General features: G+C 38.6%; 1 protein-coding gene across 1 annotated transcript in view; it reads right to left on the reverse strand.

The window, feature by feature from the left end:
• Nucleotides 1–20,000, reverse strand: part of POLA1 (DNA polymerase alpha 1, catalytic subunit) — a 308,487-nt gene that overhangs the window by 50,618 nt on the left and 237,869 nt on the right. The window contains exon 36 of the mRNA XM_040633339.1: nt 19,749–19,845. Coding sequence (XP_040489273.1) covers nt 19,749–19,845 — 97 coding nt within the window. The remainder of the gene's footprint in view (nt 1–19,748; nt 19,846–20,000) is intronic.

Below are 20,000 nucleotides of genomic sequence, written 5' to 3' on the forward strand. Positions count from 1 at the left end.
GAAAGAAAGAAAGAAAGAAAGAAAGAAAGAAAGAAAGAAAGAAAGAAAATCTTATAGAAAAGATAACAAATGAACCAGATTTAGAAAATAAGAAGTTATGTCCTCTTAAACCAAATGCCCAGAAAAGGAGAAAGATACTATTATTCTTACAGATTTTATACCCAGATTTTACTGTAAATACATTTTTCTTATTTTTTTTTAAAGAGTTTATTGATTTATTTGACAGAGAGAGACAGCCAGCAGGAGAGGGAACACAAGCAGGGGAAGTGGGAGAGGAAGAAGCAGGCTCCCAGGGGAGCAGGGAGCCCGACGCGGGGCTTGATCCCAGGACTCCGGGATCACACCCTGAGCCGAAGGCAGACGCCTAACAACTAAGCCAACCAGGTGCCCCTAAATAAAATTTTCTTGTTTTCATTTCTATTCTACTGGTAAATTACTGGGTGTCTGGGGGAGAGCTATCTTATTTTATATAAAAGCCACTGGTCTTTGACGAATGAGTACAGATATTTAAAAAAATCCAAATTTTTTAAAAAGCTTAAAGCCAGAAAGCAAAGCAAATCTTTCAATTCTCCCAGTAATTTAAAGGCTGTACACTCAAGAGTCCACTAAATTTGGAAGTTTCTGTACTAAATGTGGAAGTATACACAACTTTTTATTCCATGCATACTTAACTATATTTTATTTTTATGATATACCCACCTGAAGTAACCAGCGATTACAGCCTTTTTATTCAGTTGATAATTGAAATATTGTTTCTAATACAAGTATGTGGTTTATCACGCTTATTTATCACCAACTTGGTATACTTCATAATCGCATTACAACCCCACTGCGTACTGAATACCACTTACAGTTCAAACTACTCAAGATAAGCACTGTTACTTTCAAGAGAAGATTGGCAGTAATTAAAGGTCTTATTTAGTAGTTGTTGGTAACCATGTTTTTAAGGAGGTTTAAAAAACAATAGAAAGCCATATAGATACATTTAATTTGATAATTGTATTTTATTAATGACATCTATTTTTGACATATATTTTAACCGGGGTTAAAACAAAGATGTGCTAAACTATCACCACTGCAATGAAACAGAATGACATGGAAGTGTTTTGTAATTCATCGGTGAGAACGGAAGTATCTGTGAACTACATGGCATAAAACTAAATCATATCAGAACACTAATAATAATGATAAAAACAACAATAATACTTTGCACTTAGAGACCTGCTTTCAAAGGAATTTCAGAGTGCTTTTTAAACACATTATTTTTCCTTTTCTGAACAAATAAGACAACTAAATCAAAGAGTAATAATGGTTTGCCCATGCCACAAAGTGAGTCAGTGGCAAACCAGGAATAGAGTTTCTAACTCGTTCAGTCTCCTACAATTACACCATGCAATGATTACTCTGTTAGTGTGTCTCACAGGTTACACCCAAGACACAGGTACCACAGGGGCTTAACTATTTTTCTCCCTGGCCCCAGCCTATTAGTAAGAGTCGTGTTTACACACTGACACTGGCATCAGTATGTGTGCCTGCATGCTGCTCGAGCGAGGGTCCAGTGGGGAGACAAGGGAAGAGCAGCGTGCAAGCCTCTCAGCAGCCACTCACCTCCTGGCCTGAAGACACCTATCTGGACATGGCCTCTAGACATTTCAAGATATCATGAAGACTTGTAAACCAAGCAACCCATTTGAAGCGCCGGGAGAAATTCAAAAGACAGCAAGGTCATTAAAGAGCTAAAACTGTACATCACTAGAAAACCCTGCAGGCAAAATGGCCAAATGCTGTGGCATGTATATACTTTCTGGAGGGCAATGGGTAGTCCTGGACAGGGTAAACTTGTAGATTTTTTTAGTTTACTATTCTAATATAGTTGGGTATCAGTTTGATTTATATAACCTAACAATTTGAACAAATAAATTTCCAGGGTGGAATTTATGAAATGTCCTGGAGGTCCATCCTATCATAGCTATTATTAGGAATTATCTATTAGGAATTTTCAGAAAGGAGGTAAATTAAGGTGGGAAATTAAGTCTGTGTTGTGAGGGCATGGGCTAAATGTTGGATGAATGTATGGCTATACGTGGATGGGAAACATTTCGTCATGCAGTTGGAAGGTGTGATGGGAAATAAATAGCAGAGAAAAGAGGATGGAGTCAGAAGAGTACTCTATAAATATCATTCTATAAAAAACAAATTATGTTTCTACTATGAAGTATCCTAGAAGACATTAATTTCACATACCATTTATGAGGCTCCTATCATGGGAAAGTTGCCATTAGACATACAGTAACACAGCAAGCACAGTGCTGCCCTCAAAAGTTATAAGGCTTGAGGGGCAGTGCTTAAGAGCTGCAGGAGTTTGGAGGACAAAGAGCTCACTTCTAGCTGGGAGGCCTTAAAGGATGAACGGAATACCAACAGGGAGAGACTGGGTTGAGGTGGGCGATGCAGGCAGGGGAAACCCAGGTGCTGGGAGTGGAAGCCATGGTGGAGTCAAGGCTCGCTCAGGGACCGGTGAGGGGTCTAACCTGCGAGTACCATGGAGGTGCTGTCTCAGTCCTTCTAGGCAAAAGGGAGTGATCTGAAAGCCAACAGGAACTCTCTTCTAGCTCTAAGGCCCGAACACTGGGAAATGGAGTGAGCCAAGCTACCTCTTCTACCTGGATATCTAAGGTAAGCCCAACCTATGACCATGGTGCCCAGAGGTGTCCTTCTAATGCCTCCAGGACTACCATCCTGTCCCAGACCCTTCGGGGACAGGCAGCAATATGAAACTGCAGAAGGCTGATCTACCAGAATCCACCTCACTAGGCTCTACCATAGATAAGGAGAAAATGACAGGAGATAGGAAATATCCCAGAAATCCAATTGTGGAGATGCCTAAATTCCAGGGTTTGGTTGGTTAGCCTCTAACTCAATACCTTCCCTTTTTTCCATCCAGTCTTCTTGAGGATTCCCCACCTTCCACGGCAGCCCATTCCTACTTTTATGATGTAAGTTAATGGGGAAAATAACATGTTCTTTATAGCCAATTTTGTTGAAATGCATTTATTTCATCTTCCATTTGCTCATTACCAGAAAACAGTTTCTTTTTACTTATTTTTCCCTAGCCCATTTTTTTCCTTCACTTTATTCTCAAATGCTATATTAGCTCATATAGTACCATAAATGATTCCTTTATCTAGGAAATAATTCATGTGTTTGACTTCATTTTCCCTTCTACTGTTTATTTAAATTGTTATCTAGATGCCACCCAATCTCCCTTTCTATATCAAAGTCAAACTTAATGCATATTTGACAAGAAGCAATATTAAAGTTTGAAGAGTTTCACTAATTCCAAGATTCTCAACACTGTGGGTGTGAATCGAAGTCACTGTGGAGCTTTTAAAAATACACAGCCACTGGGGTCCCACCCCAGACCTACCGAATCAGGTATCTGACAGTGACATCTGGGCATGTGTCATTTTTAGAAGTGTTAAAAAAAAAAACCCACCCCAAAACCATCCTGGTTGTTAAGAAATCTGCTAAAAGGTACATGATTTGGGAACTCTGTTTGGCTGCCTTCTCGCATACAAACAGAACTATTTTTTTTTTATCCTCCCTGGAAAGGAGCCAATAGTTGGTACTGATTGCTTAATATTAATGGAACACATGCCAAAGGGACATATCTCAACAAAATGGAAATTATTTGCAGATTATGTGTGTTTCAATCTTTTCCATTAGCACTAACAATGAGAATTAAATTAATCTTTTCTAATATACCTTATGTAAGAAAACTAAAAAAGGAGTTACCGAGATCAATTTTAAGTTCTTTGAGACCAAGGACCATGCCTTTTTCATAGTGTAACCATTCAGTATGAAGAATGGATCGCTTAAAACATGTCTGGTGTTGTGCTAGATGCTGGGGATACAAGTATGAACAAAGCATTGTCAATGAGAGGCTATAAAAACCCACACAGCAAATGTAATACTAAGTACTGTAACAGTGGTTGGGATAAAGTGTTATTCTTAAAAGTAATAAAACCAACTGACGTTTATCATATATTTACTGTGTGCCAGGCACTGTTCTAGGTATTTTACATATCACCATGTTTCGATATTATCCTGTTCAATTTAGAGTCTAGGAGGCAGTTGTTATTCTCATGCAAGCTGTACAGATGAGTCAGTGGAGGGGTTCGTCACATACCCCAAGGTTACTTATGCAACAAAAGGTGGAAAGCCAAAACTTGAACTGGCTCTTCTGGCTCCAGAGCACAGGCTTTTAACTACTACCCTATAGTGTGCCTTTCAGGAGCCCCGGTCAGTGCCGTTGGTGCTCAACAAATGCTGGTAGAAAGAAGGAAGGGAAGATGAAAGGCAAGGAGGAAAGAAGGAAACAACAAATATTTACAGAGTGCTCATACCGTGTGTCTGAAACCCCTTCTTCCTAAGACTGCTGAACGTTATAAGCTAAATCCTATGAGTGTTTGTATGATTCTTTAAGCTTAGGCAAAAGACTAACATTATCTTTCCACCCACTTCAGTAACAAGATCAGAAGTTAGGTTTTCGCAGCTAACCCTTAAATTGATCCCTTCACTTTTCTATTCCTCGGTCCTATGAGCTCACATCGTTTGGGAATCCAAACTGAAAACGACATTCTCAGGACACTGCTTCCCCTCCAAGATTTCCCACATGCTCCAGCATGTTACAGTGACACTCTGCTGCAATGAGAAAGGTATATCCTTCGGATGAGGTTAAAAAGAGAAGCAAATCTAAAAATAAAATAAAATAAATTCCAGGTTGAGAGAAGTAAAAAGTTTCCTAATTCAGGGCTAAAGGCTGCTGCCAACAGCTTGTTTTGTTCCCAAAGATCAGCACACAAAAGTTTCACAGGGCTGGAGGGAAAAGATTTGGATGCTAAGTTGGGGGGTGGGTATGGGGGTGTGCGTGATTAACATCATTCCTTTGGGAGCAGTAGAAAAATAACAAAACCTCTATAAAAGAGATGAGCAAGTCGGCTGTGAAAGGAATGACCCCTCACATATAGGGAAGGCAATTTGCATCTACAGATCTCATTGGTATAAACGACCTCCTTCAAAGAGTGAAAACCTCAATGGAAAGCCACTATATACCCATGAAAGGCCTTGCCGGCTATTTGTTGAGCCGTATACAGACTAACAAACAGGAGTGGTTAACCTGGAGCACCATGCACTATAGAGATATTTTTTTTTAAGTAGGCTTAGTCAGCTAATCTTGTTGAGATTTCTCTCATACTACTGATTTCTTATTCTCAAAATAAATTAAGAGGCTTCATTCAAAATTCCCTGTGGTCTACCAGCTTGAGTTTGTTGGGTGTCTTTGATTGTCTCTTGTCTTTAGATTCCCTGCCTTGTCTCTTTAGATTTTGCTGTGCCCTTTGGTATTTCCCGTTAGTCCATGTCTGGAATAGCTAATTACATGGTAGCATAATTCCCACCCGTACAACAAGGAACAGCAGAACCTTGCTAATTCACACCAATGACTGAAAGACTCCTGTGTAAGTTACTGAATTATGCAAATGAGCAATAAGTGAAGAAAGATGATTCAAAATTGTATTTCATTCATTTATTTTGACAAGTGTAGTTTAGTCTTAATTATTTTGAAAATTTCTTTGTAGCATACTAATAAATTTACTGTGGCACATTTGTTAAATGTGATAGAGCCTTCACTAAGAGAGACCAAAGCATGCTCTGCTGAATAATTTCCTGAACACAGGCTCAGGTGCAGACCCCCTCTTTTATCTTGGATTTTACTGACTTATTAGCATCTACAATATTTTTGGTAAGCCGATATATAATCCACCAATAAAACAGGAATTATTGAGTACTTTACGAACAGCAAATGTACTTTACGAACAGGTCCTGCATATGTCTAAACATTCACCATGACAATAGTAAAAAAAAATAATAATAATCACGCTTCAAGTAAAACATGTTTACGTTCCATGGTCATAGTGTTAACAGGACTTTAGTTGCCTCTTTTAAATAAAACTAGTTCAGTTTGTCATTCATCTCTTTTCATTCCTATTTCTGTTTTGTTTTGTCTTGCCATACTTCTTTCTTTCAAAGTTAAAGACATCTGTTTTAAGCTAAGTGGATATATCACAGTATGTAACATTTTCATGTCAAAATACTTACATTATTATATTCTGAGTTAAATTATTTAAGATAGGAAAACATTTTGATACACTTCTGACAGATGTATCCTACAGGATGGAGTCAACTTCCTTCAAAATACCACCACCGGTTACGGTGGGGAGTGAAGAGACAAGAGCCTCCCAGCTTCCAGTGTTGGGTTTAAAGCTTCACATAAGCCAGCCTCTTAATAAGTGCTTTTTGACCAAATCTCCAATTGAGATATGTTTTAAAATCATCATGCATTTGTCAAACGATGTTCTTTACTTTGTAAAAGCCGGATAAGCAGTAGAGCACTTAAAGAATAGCAAGAAAGACAAAACTTAGTCTCAAACTACACGCCTGCATCTGTGCGTGTTACAGTCTCACCCACTTTTCGAGGCTGAGCTCAGGTTCCACCTCCACTGGGAACTTTCCCGAGCCATTCCCATGTAGTAGTCATTTGCCTTCAGGCTGAAGTTTCTCTCCTGGATTACGAAAAAGGCAGCTGCGACTCGGCAGAAACAACACTGAGCTCTCACGCTCTTCAGCTTTGCTACCTCAGGAGGGTCATTTCATCCATTTGAGGTTGTTTTTCCATTGGAAAAATGTCAACTACCCTATCTAATGGGAAAAGTAAAAAATAAGGGATGGGAGTGTTCTCCATAACAAGTAAAGCTCTACAAAAAGTAGCTGTTGAGAGGGTGACTACATGAATAAGAAAAGGATCACAAGTATTACTAGGTCTACAGCAGGACCCAGGTCTTGCTTACATTGTGCCCTTTACATATCACAAGGCAGAGGCACAGCAACACTCGCTGAATGAATCTTGGGGGTGAGGTGTGAAGAAGAGAGAAACAGAAAACCAGACGTACGCACAGACCTGATTTTATGATCCTATTTGTGAATTTGGTTTTACAATAATTTCTTAAATCAACCAAAGCACACGAGTGTCTAAAATTAGCCAGCAAACCCATCTTTTTGTGAGCACAGCTGGTTAAAGCCTTAAGCTCTAAGGGATGGTGCTAAGGCCAGCATGGGCTCACAGACCAAGGGGAAAAAGGTTTCCCAGGGCCTTTATATGGGCAGAATACAATCAAAGTTAATTCAATTGAGCTCAGTGGCAGGCTACTAATTCTGTCTAGTCACTGTCCTATCAGTCGAAAGGTAAGAGAATACTGACGGATGTGAATAAATTCATAACAACTACAGGAAGAAGTCCTCTAAGAATGAGCTAAATTGATGATGGGTTTTCCCTGTATATGAGGGGTAGCACCGATTATATGGACACCATAGTACAGCCTAAAATTATACATGAGCGCTGACTAATCACGTGCAAATCAACACCAGATCTGGGCCTGGGGCTACTGGGTAACTGAAGCTGTTACAAGGACACAATTCAGTTTCAAAAGTTAGGGTTGTTTCCCTTTGATAATGATGAAAAATTTAAAGAATTACAGAGGGTAATGAAAACATGCCAGTTTACGTGAAAAGAAAGCAAAATGGGATAGGCTGGTGATGGGTATTAAGGAGGGCATGTATTGCATGGTGCACTGGGTGTTATACACAAGTAATGAATCATGGAACTTTACATCAAAAACTAGGGATGTACTGTATGGTGACTAACATAATATAATAAAAAAATAAATAAAAATTAAAAAAAGAAAGCAAAACAAAACAAAACAACCCAGTCAATTTAAACATTAAGTCAGTTTAAAAAATAAATCTGCACTGTAGTCAGAAGAGAAAGACTAAGCAAAAACACTTAACTTTTAATCATGAAAGACTATTCTGGTATGGCACATGCAGCTGGTAAAAACCAAAATTGAAGCAAAAGACTAAGAAGATGCAAGAGAGGTAATTCCTATCTCAATGGAGGGAGTATAAGCACTTCTTAGAAGAAATGTTACCACAACCGAGTTAAGACAATTAAGAAATGATGGAGACATTAAATTCAGGGCTAGGTCAACGAGCAAGGATGCCCAAGAAGAAAGGAGTATGCAATATACTTTTTAAAAAGATTTTATTTATTTATTTATTTATTTGTGTGTGTGAGAGAGAGAATGCGAGCAGAGGAGGAACAGAGGGAGAAGGACAAGTAGGCTCCGTGCTGAGTGTGGAGCCTAACATGGGGCTTGATCCCATGACCTTGAGATCATGACCTGAGTCGAAATCAAGGGTCAGACGCTAACCAACTGAACCACCCAGGTACCCCAAGGGTATGCAGTTTAAAAATAATCCCAGACTACTAGAGAAAAATACAAGTCAGACCAAATCTACTTAAATCCCAAATATCTCTGAGAGCATGAGACAATTATGGATGACTATATATCCTCTAATTTACTTGAAGCAAGTGGGGCTGGTGTTTTTTTTTTTAATCTCTTCACTGACTTTTTTTTTTTAAAACCACATCTATTACAAATTTGCGCTGGTTTAAAAAGGACACAAAGTCAGTACTGATAAAACCACAGAGTGCTTCTTTAGAAATATTTAAGAAAAAAAAGGAATGTCATCTGCTTCTAAGACTACAGACCTTTTAATGTTGAAGGTTGCATTTTTAAAAGAAGTAACTGATTATACATTGTAAGTAGCTGATCTAATACATTTCCGGTGAAAAGCACTAATTTTGAGGGGAAAATTTAGTATAACTATATCTAACCCCAATTGCTTTAAGTCATGTTATAACAGATTATTATAGATGTTACACAAATACTGATAATTTAATATTCCTGAAACTTATAGTACATTTTATCATGATACTTAAAGGATTTACTTTATTCTCTGCCATGAGTATTATAAGCCCTTTCTCCTAATTAATCTGCAATTAATTCAACCAACCTCCAATTAGTCTTCTACAACATTACCCTACTTAGACAATAAAGCCGTCTCTAGACTGGGTTTTAAACCTGGGCTAAAATAGACTCCTACAGACCAAAAATGGTTCTGGGATTTCTCTTTGTAGTGTAATTTAGATGTCATATCTAATTTGCTGTCATGACTATTGTTTCACTGTGCAATTTATATGTCGTTTTGAATGGTAAAGGCATCATAGCTTTATTGAATTAAACCTTCTGTCTTTATTTAGGGTCTGATGTTACACGTTTGTGCGTATATGTTTATGTCTCCAAAGCTGCTTTTGACATCAAGCAGTGGTAGAAAAAGATTATGCTCTTTTGATATGTTTTCTCCTACCTCAGTAAATATAAACACAAACTGGAAAAAAAAAAGCCCTCTTCAAACTAAAGAAACAATTTTAAATAATAATAATGACATTATTACTATTTTGCTTTGAAAGACAGAGATTGCTAAATAAGCCATTCACATTAAGGAATTACAGAAAGCCTGGCTGTTTTGTAATCTAAATTCCTTGATTCTCAATTCTATTAATCAATTCTTTCCTAAGAAAAAAACTGCCCTTTCCACTGACAGTTTTGGTGATACCTACCTCAAAGAAAAGGTGTTATTTTTACAACTCCATAATCACAAAGAAATTCAAATGCTCCCTGGCTTTAACTCCTAAGGAACAAAGGCCATCTTACTTATATCACAATACTCAATTTTGTGTTCGTCTGTCTGTAATTGTCATTCTTGTCCCGGCCTGTGTGTTCAAGTTCTAAACTAAAGTCAGGACTAAGATTAAACATGGAAAGCCTTCCAGTAGACCACTGGAATAGCCTTTTAAATAATTTTTAGTGCATGAAATTTCATAAAGTTTTTACTAGATAATTACACTTCCTGATTTTGTAATTAGTGGAAGTACATGCAATTACATAATAATTATGATAGTAATTACGTAATTAAGATGTATAATTATGTAGTAAAAAACATCATGGAAATAAAACCATCTACTGTGTAAGCACAATACATTTTAAAAGTAAATTCGCTAGCTCAACTGTTTAAAAATACTTTTCTTCAAAATAAAGTGATTAGCTCACATTATGGTCTAACTGCCTGAAAATTGTTTAATATTTTTTCCTTCAATGGTGATAGAAGTATATTTTTAAAAAGTACACAAGAAAAAATCTTATCGGGTTTTCCTACCCTCAACACTCAAAAAAAAGACAATGTTTTGCAAATGAGGACCATCAACCACAGAACAGTCACAAAGATACTGCAACATTGGTGCCCTCCTTTGCACTGCCGTACTTACTACTACAAAAGAGACAAGAAACCTGCCCATTGAAAAGATGTAACAGGAAAGGATTTTATAAAACTAATAATATATCTGTTATCATAGCATGCCTATAAGTCCATATGTACATAAAAGTGCAAAACGTTGAGTGCCTATTTACAGAAATGGGCTCAAAGAAAAGGAACGTTATCAGAATCCACAAGTTTGCTGCTCAAATATATGGCAACTTTCATATAGTACTTTAGCTATCCTAAAGATGACAGAAAATGTACAGAGACAAGACACTTCCACTTCCGGGCAAAGCAACTATGGTGACAATTTCCTGGAAAATGTAGTTTCTCTTCTGTCACATTGCAAAGTCATCTTTAGTTAAAAAAACAAAACAAAAACTAAATAGGCAGTACTGAGAGAGAAAAACAAAGCAGTATGAAACTCCATGCTGCCACTGGAAAATTATCAATGTTGTCATTCTTGTACTGAGCATAAAAATCGAACAGAAAAGTCAGCAACACAAGGAAAAGTGAATTCCAAAGTAAACTTTATAGTAGCAAAATATAAGAAACAAAATCTTGTTTTCAAGTCAAAAGAATGCTATTTCAATGCCTTGAAGTCTTTGCAAACGTGCTAGACCAATGTTGTAATGAGGCCCAGAATGTGGCGGCTGGGTGCCTGTCACTCTGGGCACATACAGAACAGCCCTGAGATGAAGTGGGGGTAGAACTGCATTCCCGTTCTTTTACAAGCCACTGATCCTGGGAAGCTGAAAGCCATTTTGAAAACTTTAATTTACTTCTTTACTTTTCTTCTTACTTAGTTAAGAAGAAACAAAGCGAAAGAACTCAGGCTTCCTTGCTTTTTTTGCCCCCTCTCCTTGCCCTTGTCAGGCCGTTACATTTTTTAAGCTTAATTACAAAATGTATTTCAAACAACCAAGCTGTCATGCCAATTCGACCGTAAACCTGGGCAGGCCTAATGTAGTTTGCATACTTGTCATTTTAAAGTCTTGCCAAAAGTATGGCCCTAACCAACGGATGAATAAAATGGGAGTAGGCTTTAGTTGTTAAGAGCAAAGAGCGTCTCCTATCAGTGCTTCTCAAACTTTAATGTGCCTAGATATCACCTGGGAATCTTGTTAAAATGCAGATGCTGAAGCAGAAGGTCTGGGGAGGACCTGATATTTTGCATTTCTAACAAGCTCCCAGGTGATGCCTATGCTGCTGGTATACTGATCACATTCTGAGTAACAAGGTCTTCGGTTTGACTTGGGGAAGAAATGCACAGAGAAAAAAGCGGACTTGGGTTCATTCTGTATGGTATTTTCTCCCTCAACTGCTAAATTATTGGAGTAATTATTTCAAGTTCTGTAAAACAAATATTTGTAAAATTTCAGTGTTTATAATTTGTTTGTTGCTATAAAATCAGTACATGCTCAGATTATATAATTTAGAAAGTATATACAAGTATAAAGGGGAATTAACTCTAATCCACCCAGAGATGACAACTGTGAACAATTCCAGTATTCCTTACTAATTGTTCCACCTTGCATACAAGCTACAAATTAGTATCATAATGATTACTTAGTGTTGGACTTCAACATACTGTTAGTATTTCCCTAAATCATTAAAGATGAAAACTACGTCCTGTCTAATAACATCAGCAACAACCCTCCTCAGAAGGTCAGCGTTATATGAATCACTTTTTCTATTATCAAAATTCTTTATGTGTTTCTACAATCATTTCATAATCATAAAGAGAGCTAACTATATTCTGAATTGCCACATTAGTCTCCTATGATGAAAGGTCACTTGAACTAATTAAAGGGATAGTTAAAAAACAAAAAACCACCTTGGGTCTTTTTTTTTTTATTTGTAAAAAAATGAAACAAAAGAAAAATGGAGTTTGTAAGTTACCAATTTCCAAATCTATTTTTCTAAAAAAAATTTTTCACAATTAGAAGAAATATAATTTAAAGAAGGGTGGATTGGAGCTTAATTGAACTTCTTCCCCCTTTTATATGTATCTGGTAGGAGTGAACTGTTTTGTGTGTGCTTTACCTATTACTAGTTATTAAAAACAGAGAAAAAGGATCATTTCTAAAATTCGACAACAATTTTTTCAGGATAACCCACGGGCTTAAAAAAGTGGTACAAGAAGAACTGGACCAGTCTCTCTGACACAGCCTTCTTTTTAATGCCTTGTGAGGATTTAACAAAGTAAATTCTAAGACTGTCAACTGGCTTAGAGGGGACTCTAGGAGCTCTTTGCTACTTTTATTTCAGTACTTCCAGCAATAATAAAACTCTCCAGCTTTCACTTCAGCAGTTCAGGAAAGTAAGGGAAATTCTCAACACTGAAAAGGGATCTGTCTTGAGACCCTCAGAAATCTCCAAATTCCCAAAGACATTAAAGCATATAATTTATACCATAAAACTCTAATTTTCTCGCTTAAAAAATACATCAATTTTTTAGATTCCTTCACTTTTTAGTACTAGCTATTGTCTCTCTTTTGGGTCTTCATTTTCTATGAAGTAATACAATTATTACTACATTTCATGAGTGTAACTATCTAGCTGAGGGTGAGCAGAGAACAGGACCCTGTGGCAGTGTGGGTGAGGAGTAGTTTGGCTCATGACATTCTTTTGATTAATTCAAATCTGGCATCAGCAAAATGGGAGAAAAAATGAACTTGTCTTCAGTATAAACTGCAAAAAGCTGAAACGACAGATACCCAATCTGAAAATGTCTAAGGAACTTCAGTTACATTAATTCACAGCACACCTGAGTCAAGCCAAGCGATATAGGAAGATCTAGAATTTTTAATGCACACTGCCCTCCATTCACGGACAGAATTACCTCCTAGGACTAATTGCTCCAATATCCTTTTTTTTTAAGATTTTTGATTTATTTATTTGACAGAAATAGAGACAGCCAGCGAGAGAGGGAGCACAAGCAGGGGGAGTGGGAGAGGAAGAAGCAGGCTCATAGTGGAGGAGCCTGATATGGGGCTCGATCCCAGAATGCCGGGATCACGCCCTGAGCCGAAGGCAGACACTTAACGACTGCGCCACCCAGGCGCCCTGCTCCAATATCCTTGAAACTGCTTGTGCGGTCTTATTTTCTACTAAAAATTCATTCACTGAAAATTTAGTGAGCTGGCCCCAATGGGCAAAGTGCAGATACACAAGATACAACCCTCTGCCTCAATGAACTCAGTGGAAGAGAAAGTCAAATAAAACAATTCAGGTTAAGTCCTGTGAGAAGGGTACTTAAAGGGTGCAATGGGAATGCAAAGGAAGGAAGCCTGTATTACATAACTCAATTTCTTCATCAATATAATGGGGGAGTATCCACTGCCACCTCACGGGGTTGTTGTGAGGACCGTGAGAAGGAAAGTGAGTAAGATTTCACCTCGCTGACAGGAGTGAAGGAGCAGAGCAACCTTGACAGGAACTGCTTGGTGGGCTGTGGCCACCCACATCCCTTGGCAAGAAACAGGGGTGACCTGAAGAACAGTCCTTCTAGGCCTAAAGAGACTCCATTGAGAAATTGGGCTTCCTGACAGATGCTTTTCATAAGGCTAAGGTTACAGCACCGCCTTTTGCTAAACTTTACACTTTAGCTCCAAATCCTTTCTTCAGCAGAGTCCTAAACCCTGGTGTTTCAATTCTGACAGAGACAAACGCAACATGCTGAAAGAGGTCTATGGAAAAATTCACCAAGAAGACCATCTGTTACTGGCTGAATTGTGTCCCACCTCCCACCAAATAATACTGGGAAGGTGGTGGTGGTGGTGGTGGTGATGGTGGTTGAAGTCCTAACTTCCAGTACCTCAAAATGTGACTATGTTTGGAGATAGGGTCTTTAAAGAGGTAATTATGTTAAAATGAAGTCACCAGGGTGGTCCCTAAACCAACAAGACTGGTGTCCTTGTAAGAAAAGATCAGGACACAGACTTGTACAGAGGGAAGACCATGTGAAGACAGGGAGAAGATGGCTGTCTACAAAGCATGGAGACAGGCCTCAGAAGAAACCAACCCTGTTGACAACTTGATCTCAGAATCCTACCCTCCAGAACTGTCAGGAAATACATTTCTGTTTTTTACGCCACCCAGTCTGTGGTACCTTGTTATGGCAGGCATTGCAGACTAATATAGCATCCTACTACAAAAAGCTGACAGAGAGTAAGAGGAGATAAGTATCTGGGAAGAAAACAGGAACACAAAAAAAAGTTTCGTTTTGTTTTAGGAATATGGTAAAATCAAACGGTGAAGTTAAAAGGCAATTCGTACTCAAGAGAATAGAAAGAAAAGCCATAGACTGAGGGCAGATATTTGCAAAAAAACATATCTGATAAAGGACCATTATCCGAAATATACAAAGAACTCATTTTTTTCTTTTTTAAAAATTTATTTGTCAGAGAGAAAGAGAGAGGGCGAGAGAGAGAGAGCACAAGCAGGGGGAGCAGCAGGCAGAGGGAGAAGCAGGCTCCCCACTGAGCAAGGAGCCGAATGGGGGACTTGATCTCAGGACCCTGGGATCATGACCCAAGCAAGCCAAAGGCAACCGCACAAATGACTGAGCCACCCAGGCGTCCCTACAAACAACTCTTAAAACACAACAATTAAAAAAAATAAACAACCCAATTAAAAAAAAATGAGCCAAAGACACCTCACCAAAGATACACAAATGGCAAATAAACATATGAAAAGATGCTCCACATCATAGGTCATCAGGGAAATGAAACTTAAAACAATAAGATACCAGGAGGCCTGGGTGATTCAGTTGGTTAAGTGTCCAACTCTTGATTTTGGCTCAGGTCATGATCTCAGGGTTATGAGATCTCAGGTTGTGAGACCCCATGTCAGCCTCCTCAGTGGGCATGGTGCCTGCTTGGGATTCTCTCTCTCCCTCTGCCCCTCCCCCAGCCCTCTATCTTAAAAAAAAAAAAAAGATTCTCTCCCTACACCCCCCCCAAAAAAAACACCCCACAACGAGATACCATTACCCATCTATTAGGTTAGCCAAAATCCGGAACACTGACAACACTAAATGTTGGGGAGGATGTGGAGCAACATGAACTCTCATTTACTGTCAGTGGGAATGCAAAATGGTACAGCCACATTGGAAGACAGTTTGTCAGCTTCTTACAAAAGTAAACATACTCTTACCATATGAGCCATCAATCACACTCCTTGCTATTAATTATTTACCCAAAGGAGTTGAAAATTTATGGTCATATAAAAACCTGCATACGAATGTTTATAGCAGCTTTACTCAGAAATGCCGAAACTTGGAAACCAAGGTGTCCTTCATAAGGTGAATCGACACATAAAATGTGGTACACCCTGGGGCGCCTGGGTGGCTCAGTTAGTTGGGCATCGACTCTTGATTTTGGCTCGGGTCATGGCCTTGGGGTCGTGGGATCAAGCCGCGAATCAGGCTCTGTACTTGGCAGGGAGTCTGCTTAAAGATTCTCTCCCTCTCCCCCTCCCTGCACTTGCATTCTCTCTCTCTCTCTCAAATAAATAAATCTTTAAAAAAATTTTTTTAAAACGTGGTACATCCAAATAATGGAATATTATTGAGCACTAAAAAGACAAGTCATGAAAGTCACGTGAAATTCAAGTCAAGAAAAGACACAGAAGATACTTAAAATGCATCTCACTAAGTGGAAGAAGCCTATCTGAAAAGGCTACATACTATGGGATTCCAAATATATGAGATTCTGAAAAAGGGAAAACTATAAAGACAGTAAGAGATCAGTGCTTGCCAGGGGTTAGTGGGGAAGGGGAAGGAAGGATATGTAGGGTGAGCACAGAGGAATTTAAGGCAGTGAAAGTACACTATGATACTACAATGGTGGATACATGTCATTATGGATTTGTCCAACACCAAGAGTGAACCCTAAGGTAAACTATGGACTGTAGATGATACTGCTGTGTCAACGTAGCTTTATCAAGTGTAACAAATGTGCCACTGGTGGGGCATATTGAAAATGAGGGAAGCTGTGTCTGTATGGGAGCGGGGGTACACAGGAAATCTCCATACCTTCTATTCAATTTTGCTGTGAACCTAAAACTGCTCTAAAAAATAGTCTACTAAAAACAAAGGTGGTTAGTGGCTCCCTTTCGTTGCTTCCGTAACAACTTGACCAGAATGGTGGTTTATCACACTTTGCTGCCCAAGCTGTCTGTGATAGACTGTATGCTCCCCCAGGGCAGGGAACCTTGGCCATCTGGGATGGCACTCAACACATAAGTGAAAATAAGTCTGTACTGTGTTTACCACTGCTGGATAAACAAAATTTAAAAGTTCAGGGGAGAAAACCAAAAGACTCTCTTCGCTCCTGCAGACTTAATTTAGACAACTGGAACAAGATTTGAATGGATTCATGTCTCCCCCAAACTGTTCACTTATCCGTACTCCGGCCAAGGCCCCATGGGATGAGGCAGTCAAATGGGACCATTATGTGATGCCATTGTGGAAATGGATTTTTACTTCATATATTGCCACTATGTTTCTCTAAAACTGCCTTTGGCTCTATTATGCCATCTGTGTAACATTCTGGAGCAGTTACAATAATAAAGCCAAAGTCCTACAGAAATAAGATTTTTAAAATGTTATGTAGTCACAGTGAATATGCAGTAATCACTTCACCAAAGTGAGTAACAGTCCTGGAGCATTTTAAAGGTAAGGAAAAATACCAAATGGGGTTAATTCACATTATGGACTAATGGCCTGTAAACCTTCGTTTGAAAGCAAAGCAAAGGAAAAAGCTTTGACAAGAGCTACTTTTTACCATAAAAATAAACTTCTTTCAAATAATTTTGTGGTTTTTTTCCAAAGTCAAATGGCCAAGTTTCAAAAAAATTTAAACCACCATCCAGTTACAACCCTTAAATTTACAAAGGGAAATGGTAAAACAATCTTAGTCAAGGAAATGTTACTAAGTATGGACAGTAAAGAAGAGTCTACAGTAAATACTTCACATGCCGAATCCAGGGCACTTGTTGACAGACAATACTTAGACTCCATTCTCAATGATGTAACTGTGTGTAATGACTGTCACTCTTCACAGGACTTCTGATGTAACATCTATTGGTGTTCTGGCCTTGGTCCAAACTGAAAAAATCTATTTGCCCTCTGGATCCCATGGATTTTCAATTAATTTTTTTCGAGGGGGAAGGAGGAGTGGAGGGATTGAGAGAGAAAGAGAGAAAAATCTCAAGTAGGTTCCCCACTGAGCGCCAAGCCCAAAGCAGGGCTCAGTCTCACCACCCTGAGATCATGACCTGAACAGAAATCAAGAGTCAGACTTAACCAACTGAGCCACCCAGGTGCCCCACCTCAGTTGACTTTTAAGGGGGAACTTATCAAATGTCACTTGTCAGTAAACCTCTGATCTTGGAATATAGATAAGCACGACCCAGAGTTTCAGTTTATATCCCCCTACTAACAAATACCCTAATATCTCTTAACGTTACCGAGTGATCTGCAAATGCCCCGAGCAGGTAAATTTCAACTAGTCCAGGCATTTCTAGAGTGTAACTTATGAACAATAAATAAGAAACGCTAAAAGGAAAAATAGTTTCGTAATTAAAATTCCATAAATAAAATGAAAGGTTCTTGGAACATTTCATGAAGTTACTTCTGTGATACATACATTTAATATCTTTCTCTTAGTTTATTTTCTTTACCCTTCTGACATGTAAAAGAACCTTTCGATAACTTACACGTAGTGCCGATATGACCCCGAACTCCTGGATAGTGTACTTACTAGAAGCAAATGACAAAAAAAAAGCATCCCAACTCTTAAACTTGTGAAATGGAACCACAGTAAATTGTGTGAGGGTATAGATACTGTCAATACTTCTCCCCTTTTGCCAAGCAAGAAGCTTCTAAGTAGCTATTCTATTCCCTCTTATTTTCTGGGAGAGCAATGTATACTCCCATAAAAAGCCGGAGTAAGTCTCCAGTGACTTTTCAGATCACTCCTACATGTCTCCAAGAGTCAATGGACTTTTTGAAAACCGCTAATCATGAAAGACTGATTCAACCACCTCAGATAAGAATTTTGGAGATGTCTGGAGGAGAAGTCCATCGCCTTGGAGTCTAAGATATCTAGGGAACAATCTGAAATGGCTAGACTGAGAAAGAAGTAAAGGGGAAGCAACTTCTAATATACTAATACCCAGAAAGAGGTAACAAACCAGACAGAAACAATGTACTCATCAGAGAATCTGTACATAATTCTCTCAACCCATAATGCCTTTAAGGAAAGGCCTTTAAGGGTAAAAGAGAAAAATCTATTAATGATACTGTAGATAAACATGGGCCAGACACCCATGAATAGAAGTTCAAAAAAACTCAGTTATTAATGAAAAGAAGAAATTTTTTCTTCACATTACATAAATTTTACTAATTCAGTGAAAATATGCCATAGCCCAAGTTCTTGGTGAACATCCAAAAACAATAAACTAATATTTGAACCAACTCCATCAGTCAGTAAACTGTTTTATATCCAAGGACAGCAAAACCAAGTAAGTCAAGACCTTTAAAAAATAATTTTTAGCCTATCTTGTAGACAGAAAAAAACTGGTCAATTATGACTAGAACTGAAAACAGTTAAGACCAAATCAAGGGCAGCGTGGATATTTACAGGAAGAGATCCAGCAGTATTTTTAGGTTTCTTTATGTCCTTAAGGTTACCTCCAGCCTTAATACTGACCAACAAAATATCGAATCAATATTCATCGACAAACAACATAAACACTTGGCAGGTAACTAATAAGAAAAATGTGTAAATTTGCCTTTTTTAGTCTTTATAGGTCATAGAAAAGTTGTCAATGTGATTTTCAGGTAGGAGAAAAGAAACACGCACTTGTCATGACATTTTCAAATACTCTGTTATGTAACAAAGCTTTTCCCAGACCCATTAAACTCCACGTGCCTGCAAGTCCTGCGTGAGGGTTACAGGCAGCACCCAATCATCTGGGCGAAGGTGCAGATACGCTCTCTTAGGATGGAGTCAATAAAAGAACTCCACCCCATGCCTCTCTTTCAAAATGAACCTAGGCTTTTAGTGAACAGCAGAAACACACTCCAGGTCTATTTTTCTGTGGTAATGTCTGGTTTTTGTAGGTCCAATGATCACGTTGCCTATGCTTACTTTATTACAATTACTAAACTCTACAGAAAATAGCATTTTCAAAATATAGCATTTAAAGAGTCCTTTTTGTACTGTTCCTCCCCCAAGGCCCTGCTTTAATAGAGAACAATGTGAGACAGCCTGTGGAGACCAAAGCCGGGGATTCCTACACCGCCGCCCCTCATGCAGGGGAAGCCTGTGCTCACAAGGGCCCCCACGGCCTGCTTCTGAGACAGCGGTGTGATGCTGCGTGAACAGCCTGACAGTAGGTCTGGCTTTTATGATGCAAATTTCCACTTTAAACTCAAAGGTAATTACAGTATTTTAACGTACCTTTCTCATGATCGGTAATAAGTTTCTCCAGTGCACAGTCCGCATCAAAAATGTACCGGTAAAAGCACAGCTGGGTGTACAGGGACTTGTCAGAATACTGCAACAGAACAGAAAATAAATGACTACTACTACTGGTGAGGGGAGTGAAGGAGATCACTCTCAACAGAGTGTATTCCCTACTCTCAACTTCTATATCAAGCAGCTTTTTTTTTTTTAAAGAACGGGGTGGGGGGTGAATAGGAGGAGAGTATC

Source organism: Ursus maritimus (assembly GCF_017311325.1).
Source record: "Ursus maritimus isolate PB19 chromosome X unlocalized genomic scaffold, ASM1731132v1 scaffold_X1, whole genome shotgun sequence".
NCBI lineage: Eukaryota > Metazoa > Chordata > Mammalia > Carnivora > Ursidae > Ursus > Ursus maritimus.